This window comes from Galeopterus variegatus, unplaced genomic scaffold, assembly GCF_000696425.1.
Source record: "Galeopterus variegatus unplaced genomic scaffold, G_variegatus-3.0.2 Scaffold4371, whole genome shotgun sequence".
In the NCBI taxonomy this organism is placed as follows: domain Eukaryota; kingdom Metazoa; phylum Chordata; class Mammalia; order Dermoptera; family Cynocephalidae; genus Galeopterus; species Galeopterus variegatus.
This window is the reverse complement of record NW_007730482.1, coordinates 155,681-169,246: the sequence shown is the minus strand read 5'-3', so window position 1 is coordinate 169,246 and position 13,566 is coordinate 155,681. Positions and strand designations below refer to the sequence as shown.

At 38.7% G+C, this 13,566-nt stretch overlaps 1 protein-coding gene across 1 annotated transcript in view; it reads left to right on the top strand.

The window, feature by feature from the left end:
* Positions 1–1,349: 1,349 nt before the first annotated feature.
* HSD17B12 (hydroxysteroid (17-beta) dehydrogenase 12) overlaps positions 1,350–13,566 on the top strand; it is a 75,353-nt gene continuing 63,136 nt past the window's right edge. The window contains exons 1-2 of the mRNA XM_008587403.1: positions 1,350–1,572; positions 10,805–10,912. Coding sequence (XP_008585625.1) covers positions 1,350–1,572; positions 10,805–10,912 — 331 coding nt within the window. The remainder of the gene's footprint in view (positions 1,573–10,804; positions 10,913–13,566) is intronic.

Sequence of the window (13,566 nt, the reverse complement as noted above, 5' to 3'; positions counted from 1 at the left end):
TGCTTTTTATAACAGGCTTGTATCCTCTACTCTGCCATTATCACTTCCTTCCTAAGAAACAAGTGTGATCTTGTCATCTCCCAACTTAATAGCCTCTGCTAAGTACTTATAACACACAAGATGAAACATAACCTTGTTATAGGGCCGACCTCATAGGTGTGTGACCTGTGCATTCGCAGAGGGCCTCACACGTAGAAGGGCCCACACTTGGTTTAATGATATGCTGTCACCATCTTGAAATTCTTAATAATTTTTTAACAAGGGACCCCACATTTTTATTTTGACTGGGTCCCACAAATTACATAGACAGTCCTGCTTCCACCAGCTTCCTTCTGCAATATTTTTTTCTCTCTACTTCTCCCTGTATATCACAAACGCCATCCACAGGGCTTCTTACAACATGTTGTTCCTAATTCTCCCCCATCTCTGTGTGGCTGATTGCTATTCTCTCTCCAGAACTCCACACAGATGTTACCTCCTATTTAAAATGTCACTCTGCAAGAGGGAGTTGCCTTCTCCTGGGTGCTTTGTTCGTATTTATTAGAGCAGCAGTTGAGTTTACACATATCAGGTTCAGAATATAACCGATTTGAGGGAATTTGTTATTGTCCTTAGGGTGGAAACTGATGTGGGCACTGCTCAGTATGGGTTTCTTGAATTTATTCAGTCAAACAAACATTTATTGGGTGCCTATAAAGTACCAGGTACTGTTGAGCATACTTAAAAAATATGAGGATACTTTAAAAAGTGGAAAAATAGAATTAAAAGATAATACAAATCTTTCCATGAACTTTTTGAAATACTCTCATTTAGTGGTAAAGAAAAGAAAAACCACAGACATGGACTCTGCCCTCACAGAGCTTATAGTTTAGGGAGTGAAACACTTCTCCTGGTTGTAGATACTTGTGCTTCTGAATAAATGATTGAGCAACATGCTAAGGTTTTCAGGTCATAGGATAGTATGGGAAATCTTCTGCCTCCCATGAATGGGGTTGTGGTGAAATATTATAAGCCCTAGAATACCTGGAATCTTGCATGTGGAAACTGTCCTAGGTCATTTTGTGACATTAAAGAGAAGGTTGGATGTTAGCAGGGGACTAGGCTTCTTTCCTCAAATTTGAGACACTATTGATCATGAAACAATGTTGCAGCTTATAACTATTAAGAAAGAAAATTTGCCAATTAAACTGATACAGCATCAATTATAAGGCATATTGATGTCAAAGATAAAAAGTGAATAAAATGTGCATCTTGGAATTGATGAAATATAGTAATTCAAAGGTTAATCACAAGCAAATTGAGTCAAAGCAATAATTGGACACTACAGACAAGGCTAAAAATAGTACATCATGCCACCTGATTCCATGGATAATACAATAATAAATAAATCACTTTTTAAAGTAGAGTCAGATGTTCATGGTCAGCTTGAAAAAGAATATGCAGCCCGATGCAAAGAGGCAAGAGTTTTAACAGTGCATATAACAGCTGCAGCAGCCTACGCTGTTAAGGAGAAGACAACTATATGTCAAGCAGCCAACTGTCTAGATGTTGTCAGATACCAGAAACATTTGTGTAAGGCTTTACAGTTTCATGAAGTACATCTCATGTGCTATCACATGTAATCCTCATAACTGTGTAGGATGGCTATTATTTCTTGTGATTTACAGGCTAATAAATGGAATTTTTGAATGCTAAAAGGATTGAGTGAAGGGACCTTTGCCAACTACCAACTGTGCTGGCCCTTAAGTCCAGGGCTTCCAACTGCATCCCATGTTCTTCCTAAGGAACTCTCCTTCCATATTACTAGTAGCAGCATCTTGGAATCTTAAGGGTAGTAATGTTAGAAATACTGTTTTACATTTTTCTCCTCTCAAAAAATAAAATTCAGATGATTTCATTGGCAGGCCTTTTGTTGTCCAAGTGCAAAAAAACCCTTGCTTACCTGAAAATTTCTTCAAGAGTGGTTTGTCGAAGAGTCCACAATAGCTGAACCAAGTGTAGAACTCAGAGCTTTCAAAAGAATGGAACCTATTCATGTCCCACCATTAGAACAAACTCACGTAGCATAGGTTTTTATTTATTGCAGGTAGTTGTTCTAGTTATATAGACTGTAATGAATAAAATATAGTAACTTTGGCTTAAAATAAAGAAATGCTTGGTTTGGGATAGAATCCTGATGAGCTGTGATAAATGTTTTGGTTTGACTGAAAGTCGATCTCTTCATGTGAGACTAAAATTATCATGAATATTTTTTCAAGGGCAATGTAAAAAAAATAAACCACTATTTGTGTAGTATCTCTGAAAATTATATTATAATTAAATGGGCCTTTAGAAAGGAAGTCAGATCGGTTATTCCCTTCTGGGGCACAATCATCTTTTCTTCAGAGCTACCTAAGGCAGGCCAGGCTTTCTCTGTGGGAGATGTCTCACTCTGAGGGGTCGCGAGTGGAAGAGATGGTTAGGCCTGGGAGTGGGGCAGGAAAAAGACAGGAAAAGAAGTGGTAAGAATTTGGTTGGGGAACATTTTTTTGTTTTTCCCTTAAAATTAAAGTACAAAAGATTCATCATACTTCTTTTACATCTCTAAATGATATAAAAAATGATCATTTTATGTGAAAATGGAGAGGTTTTTAGAAAACTTACAAGACAGTTTATAGTTATAAACTGAGTTTAATGAACTTATATTTGAGTAAAGTTGCTAATCATTGAATATAGTGCTATTTCTATGAGAGTCTCCCCTTTCCCCTCATTGTCTTTTTCAGGACTGGGAATAGGGAGAGTGGTCCATGACTGAAAATATCCTCAACCTTCATCATATCTGTATCCCAGAGTTAAGCTCCTGGAGTGGTTTATTCACGAGACTAGATGGTTTCATATAACTCTGAAATGTCTGAATTTCTATGAGAATGATAGTACAAACCCATGCAAGACAGATGAAGGAATTGAGTTGTCTCTCAATTTATCTTACACTTTAGAATGCCTAATAGTACCTTGTGTTATTATGTCTTATATAGACATTTCTTACCAGCATGTGGTTTTATTTCCATAGGGTGGAGTTCAAGAAGTATTGAGGGGATGATTTTAGTAAATCAGCTGTGTTGGCCTAGATATATTTACTTACTCAACAAACATTTAGCAAAGTGACCTCTGCTTCATGCTGGGCGTTGTGCTAGGTGCTGGGAATACAGAGATAATACAGAATAATCTCTGTTAGGAAAGACTCTTTGCTTAATATATTATGGTAGGTGCTTAACTGGGTTATACAGAAAGTCTCTAGGAACACAGACGAGAGAGTAAGGAGCTTTACCTTGGAGGAAATGAGAATCATGAAAAACATGTCCACAGAGGTGGTGTTAGAACTTGAATCTTAAAAGGATGGTATAGTATGGAAAGGATGGGAAAGGGTGAATGTAACAGGCATTTCATAATGGAAAGTATCCAGAACTTAAGGGGAAAAGCAGGTTGTTTATTTGGAGCAGATGTAGGGAAAAAGAATCAATATATTCTTTTGAGTTTTTATTAATAGAAAAAATATAAATAACATACAAGTTTATGTGGATTAGACTTATATTCTAGCATTCTCAGACTTACTTATTCCCAGCCACCTAGGGGAAAATTTTTAGGGGGCGGAGCCAGGCAGTGAAGGCCGGTGGGGAGGAGGCGAGGTGGATGAGGGAGAAAGCACACGTTTCTGGGCTCTCCATGGCTGGGCCTGAGTTCTCCTGCCACCGATGATGCTAGGCTTTCCTCCCTCCATACATTCCTTAGAAGGTGGGACGGAGAAATGTTGCTGGGTTCGAGTGCCCAAACCGTGTATCGGTGCAGCCAGACATAAACAAAACTTTCGCTGGTGTTTGATGCCTTTAGAATTCTCCTCAGAAAGCACTTTATTTTATTTATTTAATTATTTACTTTTATTTTTTTAAAAGATGACCGGTAAGGGGATCTTAACCCTTGACTTGGTGTTGTCAGCACCACGCTCAGCCAGTGAGCGAACCGGCCATCCCTATATGGGATCCAAACCCAGGGCCTTGGTGTTATCAGCACCACACTCTCCCGAGTGAGCCACGGGCCGGCCCACCTAGGGGAAAATTTTGAGTAAAGTCTCCAACATCTATAAAATTATTCTTAGAGGAAGACAATGTTAAATTTAAAGGGAGATCCCAATTTGTTGAGCAAAATGAAAAATAATGATGGTCAGACTTAGAAGTATGTTAAGTGTAAGGCTGTTTGGAATATGTATATGACTTTTCTTGGCTTGAACCTAACAGTGTGTTAGTTTTAGTATTGATATGTTTCAGCAGCATCTTGAAACTACCTATGGGTGCAGTTCCTTCTCTGTCAGTTTCTGACTTCACCATGAACTAATTCAAGATACTCTGAGTCAAAACCAGCAATAAGACTGTAGGAGTGGGACACCCATGCCTGGAGGTGATGGAATGGCTTGAGGCCAGTGAGGATATTTGTTGTTATATATCTCTATAGTTATAAATAGTATTTGCTTTCTATTTTTTCACAGTTGTAGATAGGTGGATTTCAGTGGAGAAGTGGATAAAGAGGGAATTAATAGTATCAGCTCAGCTATTTTTTAGCTTCATTCCCCATTTAAGCCAGAGCTGATTTTCTGCTTCCATTTCTAATGAGTTGACTACCTTGAACAGCTCATACCAATCATCAGAGGTTTTTTTTGCTTTTTGGTTTTTGCCAGTAGGACAGCGAGACAATGGGCCAAGACTATCTCAGAATCATTTCAATTTGGAAAAAAAAAAGTGAGGGAGCATATGATTATATACATATTTGGCTACAACTGTAAATAGCAGGATGCCAGCAGCTGTAGACTAAATGCCCCCTCAACCTCATTGAAGCTTAATCCCTACTGTAACTGTTGAGGATAGGAGGTCCTATTATGGTAATTGAAAGGTGGGGCCTTGAAGAGGTGATTAGGTTATAGGACCATTATCCATTCTCTATGGATTTAAAATGGTGATGGTCATGGATGTGGTTTGGAGGGCATTAAAAGGGGAATGCAGAGAGTCTGTCTCTCTCTCTGCTTCTACCATCTTGCACTATGAGACCCCTGGGTTGCTGTCACCACCACCAGATGTGTTCCTCAGACTTTGGACTTCCAAGCCTCAGAAACTGTAAGCAATAAATTTTGTTTTGTTTATAAATCACCCACTTCTGTGTGTTTTGTTATAAGCAACAGAAACAGACTGATACACCAGCTTGTCCAATATCAGATACTTCATGGTTTGTCAATAAGAACAATAGTATCTTTGCATAATGGTGTGTAGAATTCTAAGAATGCAATTCTTTAATTCTTTACTTTCTTTAAGAATTTTTAACCACAAGATTTTACTGTGAGATATTTAAAAAACATTTCAGTAAATGGAGAAACTAAAGGGAATGCCACATTGTCATTCTTCTTAAGTTTAATTGGAATGCTTAATACAACCCCAATAAAAACAGACTATAGGGCCAGCCCAGTGGCGCACTGGAGAGTGCGCCGCTTGGGAGCGTGGCGGTGCTCCCACCGAGGGTTCGGATCCCATGTGGAGACGGGTTCCCGCTCACTGGCTGAGCGCAGTGCGGGCGCAACACCGAGGGTTGCGATCCCGTTACCGGTCAGTAAAAAAGACCAAAAGGAAAAAAAAACCAGACTATAAATAGGTGAGGGTAAGCAAATTTTTTGAAAAAGATCAATGAAAGAGACCTACACTACTGGAAACATTAAAACCTATCTTAAAGCTAGAATATATAAAACTAGATCATTACAAAAGAACAGAAAAATAAGACAATAAACAGACTATAATTCTGGAGTCAGAGTCTGGTAGGTACAAGCTATCCATTGGCTTTATATTCCCACCTCGATCAGCTGTTGGATGTGGACCTTTATGGTGGGGCAAGAATCAGAGTGCCCAGAAGAAGGCTTTGGTAAAGCAGTGGGCTGTTGCTGAGTTGTAGACTGATGGTCTTATGAAAACCTTGGGTTGGGGAGGTGGTGAAGGTGGAAATGAGGGTTGGTATGTGGTATCCACTTCTGTTCCAGGTACTGAATATACCCTTGGGCTGATGTTTAAAGACAGAGGATCCTTTGTCCATTTGCCTTGCCTTCTGTTGGTAGGGTCAGATACAGAGTAATCGGCTATGGGAAGGGAAAGATGTTTAGATTTACTTCCCCAGCTCCTAAGGAAGCCAGCTACCTCCCAGCTCAGCCTTTTAGAGTAGCCGTCATAATTCTCACCTGATTGCCTGGCCCAGAGAGAGGCAATTCCTGTTCTATTCTTATATATGTGCTGCTACTTTTGATTCACATAGCTTGGTGGTGTAGGTGGGGCCAGTTCATGGAATGCTCAAAGCCTATCCATGGTCCTAGCCAAGCACATGCATTTACCTTATCCTTGGAAAGGAAACATGAAGGGAGTGTGCTTGATTCTTCTGGGGAAATTGTCCTTACTCTATAAAAGGGACATATCGTAGAGACATACCATTTCTGTCTCTGAACATTGTCATCTTCATGAGATGCTTGGAATGGCAGTGGCCCTCTTGAAATCAGGAGGGGAGCCAGCCTAAGGAATAAACGAGGAGGAGGGTGGAAAGAACCCAGACCATATGTGACATTGTTGAGCAACTAAGCAAAACAGAGCCAAGTCCTTCTCTTCTTGAAGCTAAATTTCAGTGGGGACAGATAGACAACAGCACACATAAAATACATAGTATAAAATAAAATTTAAATATATATACATAAATAGAATACATAGTGAATTAGAAGGTAAGTGCAGCAGAATTAAGTAAACCTGGGAAGGGGATAAAGAGTGCTGAGGGAGGGGTGGTTGCATTTTTTAGAGGGTAGTCAAGGAAGCCTCTGTAGCAGGTAACATTTGTTCAAGGATCCAACAGAGACTAGGGATGCAGAAGAGCATTCCAGACAGAGTGAACAGTAAGTGCAAGCTCCCTGAGTGTTTTGGGAGAACATTCTGTGTTTAAAGAACTGCTTGTGTCCACTGTGGCTGGAACTGGGGAGCAAAGGAAGAGAGATTGTAGATGAGTTCAGAGAAGCATTAGGCTGTTGTTAAAAAAACTTTTGGCTCTTATTCTGAGTGAGATGGAACACTTTAGAGGTTTGTGAGCAGGGGAATGACATGATCTGACCTATGTTAAAAAAGAAAATGCCCACAATTGAGGCATAGAAGAAGAGTTAAGAGAAAACAACAACAACAAAAAAGTGTTAACTGGACTAGAACATGATTCTGGGTAATCCAGGGGTAAGTTCAAAAATTTTCATTATCTTGAAAAATTTGCACCAGAAACCATTTTGCTTATCCTAATGTGAATACAAAAAAAGGGCTTACTTGGGACTCATTATTAAGTAAACATTTTTTTCCAAAATGTGTTATTGAATTATTTTTAGCAGCATATTTATACAAGACTCTACAATATAAGTACATTCACCACATCCTCTGAGATATAAAAGTAAATTTGATTCAGGGGTTGTGAGATGGTTTTTATTACTAGAGAGGAATTGTCTTAAATGTCAGTACATGGTGCTAGAGTGGAAAAATACTCTGCTCTTCAAAATAGATAAATGTATCTTATTCTTGAATAAGGTTTTACTTTTAATAAAAGGTATCCTTCAGCCTGTCATTTTGGGGCATTTTTTCCTTGTGAATCTGTGGCTGTAATGAAGGCAGTACTGGTGGTAAATTCTTTGAACCATTTATAGTAAGACATATTGGACCAGCTATTGTGAAATGACGGCTCTGTGTCTGACTCTCCATTACATGAACACACATACTTGTATAACTCATTTATATTGGAACAGTAAGAATACCTTTAACACCAAATCAGGTATTTTCTAAGTCAGTTATTCCTCTCTCCAGTTTATTCATGGGTTTCTACCTATGGTCAATACTTTTCATTGAGTTTAAGAATCAAATCTCTCATTAACTAGCTCTTTAGATTTAGAAATAAATCCTTTTAGATTAAGAATGGATACATCCTAATCCAGAGCAAGGTTCTAATTCTATTTAATTCTACGAAGGCTTAGAGAGGTGAGAAAGCTTGAGAAGAAAAGTTTGAAGATAGCAGAGGTTGGTTCATGAGATTTAAGCCATCTCCATAACATAAAAACTCAAGGTGAAGCAGCAAGTACTAACATAGAAGCTGCAGCAAGTTCTCCAGAAGGTCTAGCTAAGATAATTCATGAAGGTGGCAGCACTAGTCTTAAGGAAATGTTGTGGCTGGTTTGATCTTCTATCCAGACCACTAAAACTTTCTCCATATCTGCAAAAGCCTGTTTTGCTTTCTTATTATTGGTGTGTTCACTAGGTAGCACTTTTAATTTCCTTCAAGACCTTTTCCTTTGTATTCACACCTTGGCTAACTGGCTCAAGAGGCCTAGCTATCGGCCTGTCTTATTTTTTGTCATGCCTTCCTCACTAAGCTTAATCATATCTAGCTTTTGATTTAAAGTAAGAGACATGTGACCTTTCCTTTTACTTGAACACTTAGAGGTCATTGTAGGGATATTAACTGGCCTAATTTTTTTTTTTTTTACTGACCGGTAACGGGATCGCAACCCTCGGTGTTGCGCCCACACAGCGCTCAGCCAGTGAGCGCTCAGCCAGTTCCCAAGTGGTAACTGGCCTAATTTCAATATTGTGGCTCAGAAAATAGGGAGGCTGAAAGTGGAGGAAGAGAGAGATAGGGGAACAAATGGTTCGAGCGGTCAGAACACACAGCATTTATTGATTAAGTTCACTGTCTTATATGTGCACCCCAAGTTCATGGCACCCAAAACAATTACAATAGTAACAGCAAAGGTCAATGATTGTAGAGCACCATAATAGGTTTAACAATAATAAAAATTTTGAAATATTGTGAGGATTTCCAAGATGTGACACAGAGACACAACGTGAGCACATGTTGGAAAAATGGCAGTGATAGACTTGCTCAATACAGGTTGTCACAAACCTTCAATTTCTAAAAAACACAGTATCTGCAAAGTGCAGTAAAGTGCAGTGCAATAAAATGAGGTACCCCTGTAATAGGAATTAAATTATAAATACACAAATATAAGTATAATCCAGAACAGATGTACAGTGCACATATATATTAAACAAAAGGAAGTGTTCATTCACACACACAGTACCTTGAAATCTGTCGGATCTGGTTGTCTCCAGTGAGAGTCTAAGGATGGCAAAAAACAAACAAAAAAAAACTTTGGTTATTAAGACTGCTATGACCATCTTGGATACTGGAATATCAAAGCATTGGCATGTCACTGTATTAGACTTCATGGAATGTTTGTTTTTAAAAAGGTTTCTGTGAATTGAAGAAGTTGTAAAAGATTTACTTTCTAGATCAAGCCCACTTAGGATTAAGACCAGGTTCTAACTAAACTAAACTGATACAGAAAGTGTTTTAAATGTGGCTACTTTGATGCATAAAGTTAATAACAAAAGAGTATTTACAGAAAGAATATAAAAGTGTTTGTGTATAGGCAAATTTAGTGCAGTTGAGCTTCTAGTCTTTGCTTCCCAAACATCTAATTTAAATGATTTAAATGCTTATCTTTTAATTTCAAAGGTTTGTCAAATATGCTTTCAAAACAAATATGTTTAAGTTGTAAAATTTACTAAACATATGCAGGAAAAAAAGTATTTTATGTTTAAAAAAAGAAAGAATGGATTCTTCCTACAAGGATTAATGCTGCATACTCTGTGATGAGTTGACATTGACTTTGACTGAAGAAAGATTTATTTTTGGAAATAGGATTCTTAAATTAATGTAAGTTCCAAAGAATAAGCAAGTGCCTAGCCTCCCAGACTTTACTAAGTGAAGGGAGTGTGGGGATGGGTGAGTCAGGGAATGGGAGACTAGCCATTGTGGAGGGCCTTCTGGGGGCCGCTAAGGGAGCATTGGATGGAGCCTCCCACCATGAGGTGGGTAGTGTTTCCTTCCTTTTCACAAGAAGATGCTGAGGCTCAAAGAGCACGTGTGACTAGCTCAAAGTCATTTTGCAAACAGGTGTGGAAATGAAATTGGCATCCATGTCTGTGACCTCAAAGCCCATGCTGTCTCTTCAAAGGGGCTGAATAGCGAAGGCAGAAGTAAATAGTAATAGTAAGCACTCAGATGAGCTTTGTTTCTCCAGCGTCTCATTTCTGAGGCTGTTATTTCCATCAGTTCTGTTTGGACCTTAATAGTCTTGCGCAAAGTGGAACACTGAGGTCTTTTTTGTGTCACTTTATAGCTTTATTCCTGTACATTTTGTGTGGATTTCTAAATGTAGTGACTATTAACTATTAATGAAGCTCCTAAATTACAGTAAGATTACATTCATTTTATGTCCATTTTAATAAGGTGGACTTTTTGTTTTAATATATCACACTTTGAAATATTTTCCAACATAAAGACTTCTTCCTGAAATTATGAAGCATCAGGTTGCAATTAACATCAAAACATCACAAAGCCAGTGGTATTTAAAGAGAATATAACATTATGATATGAATCATGTTTTATTATTTGTACCTAAGGGTCTAAAAAGTAGTTTTTGTTATTGATTAAGGAACATTCAGCCAGCTCTGTGACGACACTGAAATTTTTATTGCAGAGCTATTATGTTGAGTTTGTATTATCTCTTAGATGGTCTCATCATTGCTTAAAATTGTCCTTGTCTAAATTTCATATCAAATTGGGAGGGAAAATAGTTGGAAAGTATAATGTTATCAAATGCTTTAATTCTAACTGCCATGTACCTGTATTAATTTTCCCTCTCTCTCCCCATTTTTTTTTTCCCTAGATGAAAAATTCAAAGTGGAGACAAGGATCATTGCTGTTGACTTTGCATCAGAAGATATTTATGATAAAATTAAAACACGCTTAGCAGGTCTAGAAATTGGCATTTTAGGTTTGTATTTTTAGATTCTTCTTGTATTTATTTGATTTGTACTATGACTTTACTTTTTCCTTTAGATGTTAGGTGGTCAGTGCTAAAATGACTAGTGAGAAGAAAATGATCTTAATACAACTGATGATATTAACCTATATATGTTTGAATCTTTGTGTTTTTAGTTTTATATTAATGACTATTATGCAATTTTTGTTGTTTTCCCTGCCTGCTTTATTTCCAGCCTCATTCTCTCTAGTTGTATAACCATAATCCTTTAAGGTGGGTGATACCAAACCATGTACAGTTGAGGAAAAGAAGGCTAAGAAAGTGTTCTCAGCCTTTTGTTCATTATCGCACCCCTGAGAATCCTTTTTAGATACTTTTTTTCCCAATCTAACCCCCATGAAATTTTAGTACCTCATATATACTGTGTGTGTTTATGTACTGTATGTATATTTTTGCTTTACATACACAAAATAATAAGATCTCTCTCTCCCACTGCTACATTGTGTCACCTTGGAGGAGATATGCCCCAGTTGAAAATGGATAGTTTAGAGAGATTAGTGATTTGTCTATGGTCACATAAAGATTGAGTGGTGCAGCTGGGATTCAGTCTTCTGTTTGTTTTTTCTAACTCTGCTACTTTCTTTTGTTACACCTCAGCTACCAGACTCCCAAAACACATGCTTTAGCTGAGATAATGGGAGTATTGAACTTTGTTATGGAAAAGATTTACCAGGGATTTTAAGGGATAAATGGGATTTGAAAAGGTTCCCACCATTCTTTGAGAGGCATTTCTAAAAAGAAATGGGGTATCATGTTCAGAAAAACTTCACTTCCTCACTAAATCTCTTTACTCCACTGCCTACAATGGTGGGAACCTGGTAATTCTGTTCTTCACTGGGCTATACAAGGAGGATAAATAAAGAGAAAAAAATGTTTTTATGTTTCCTTAAATTTATTTAGCCACAAAGACCCCACCTCCTTTCCTTATACTATAAAAGAATGTTTTTTGGTATAATTTCTAGACAGGGCAATTATTAAAAAATCAATTAAATGGGGCCGGCCCGGTGGCGCACTGCTACAGTGCACCGCTTGGGAGCGTGACGGCGCTCCTGCCGAGGGTTCAGATCCCACGTACAGACCGGCCGCTCACTGGCTGAGCGAGGTGCGGGCGCAGCGCTGAGGGGTGCGATCCCGTTGCCGGTCCCGGTCCGGTACGGACGCGACACTGAGGGTGGCGATCCGTTGCCGGTCACGAAAAAAGACAAAAAGGAAAAAAAAATCAATTAAACAAGTACATTCCTATAGAGTACCCTTGTTGCCAAGGGTTAGTCCTGGCTTTGACATGTTATCTTTTCTCAGTTCCTGCGTGGTCTGTACCACACCCTCCTCCACCCCCTGTCCTCCCCACATCACTATGCCTCATCTACGCACACCACTACTACCTCACTTATAGGAGAACTAATAGGGAAAAGATGAGTGAAAACACAAATCTGTAAAAATCTTGACTTTTTTGAAACCTCTAAATTAGCAGCCATAACTTAGTAGATAGTGTAGACACTGCCATGGTTCATCCTATCCCCATGTCAAACTAGTTCAAGAGTAGGGAGTGGCTCTGCTCTCTCTGTTCCACCATTTTCTGCCATGTGAGATCCCTGGATTGCTGTAAAGCCACTACCAAAGAAAATGCTCACCAGATGTGCTCCCTGGACTTTGGACTTCTCAGCCTCTGAAACTCGCTGGAGGTGGAAGCTCAGCAGAGACCACAAACCCTGCGGTACTGCCCCGTGACACAGCAGCCTGGCCGAGTCCAAGCTTACGAGAGAGGTGGCTCCCTGGAGAGGCCCAAGGCCCAAGGCAACCACACACACAAGGAACTAGTGGCCAACTAAGCAGTCACTGAACTAGACATACCAAATTGGCAACCCCAGCAACATCTTAGTCAGACAATAGTGTCAAACCTGTGGACTGTAAAACCCCGTGCCACAATGAATAAACATCAAAGAAAAGATACCAGAAATACAAAAAATCAAGAAAGTACACCACCAAAGGGTAATAACTCTCAAGCTCTACATCCTATAGAACAAGAAGCCCTTGAAATGACTGACAAGGAATTACGAAAAATCAAGAAAGTACACCACCCAAAGATAATAAATCTCAAGCTCTAGATCCTATAGAACAAGAAGCCCTTGAAATGACTGACAAGGAATTTCAAGTGATAATTCTAAGGAAACTGAATGAGATACAAGAAAACTCAGCTAGACATCATGATGAAATGAGGAAAAGTATACAGGACCTGAAAGAGGAAATGTACAAGGAAATCAATGCCCTGAAAAAAAAATGTAGCAGAACTTGCCGAACTGAAGATTATTCAGCGAACTACAAAACACAACGGAGAGTTTAACCAGCAGGCTTGTGGAAGTTGAAGAGAGAACCTCTGTACTTGAAGATGGGCTGTTTGAAATAACACAGGCAGAGAAGAAAAAAGGATAAAAATATAAAAGGCATTGAAGAAAATCTGAGACAGATATCAGACAACCTTAAGCTCTCAAATATCCAAGTCATGGGTATTCCAGAAGGGGAGGAAAAAGGAGATTGCATTGAAAACATATTCAACAAAATAGTGGCAGAAAACTTCCCAGGTATAGGAAAAATCACAGATCTTCAGA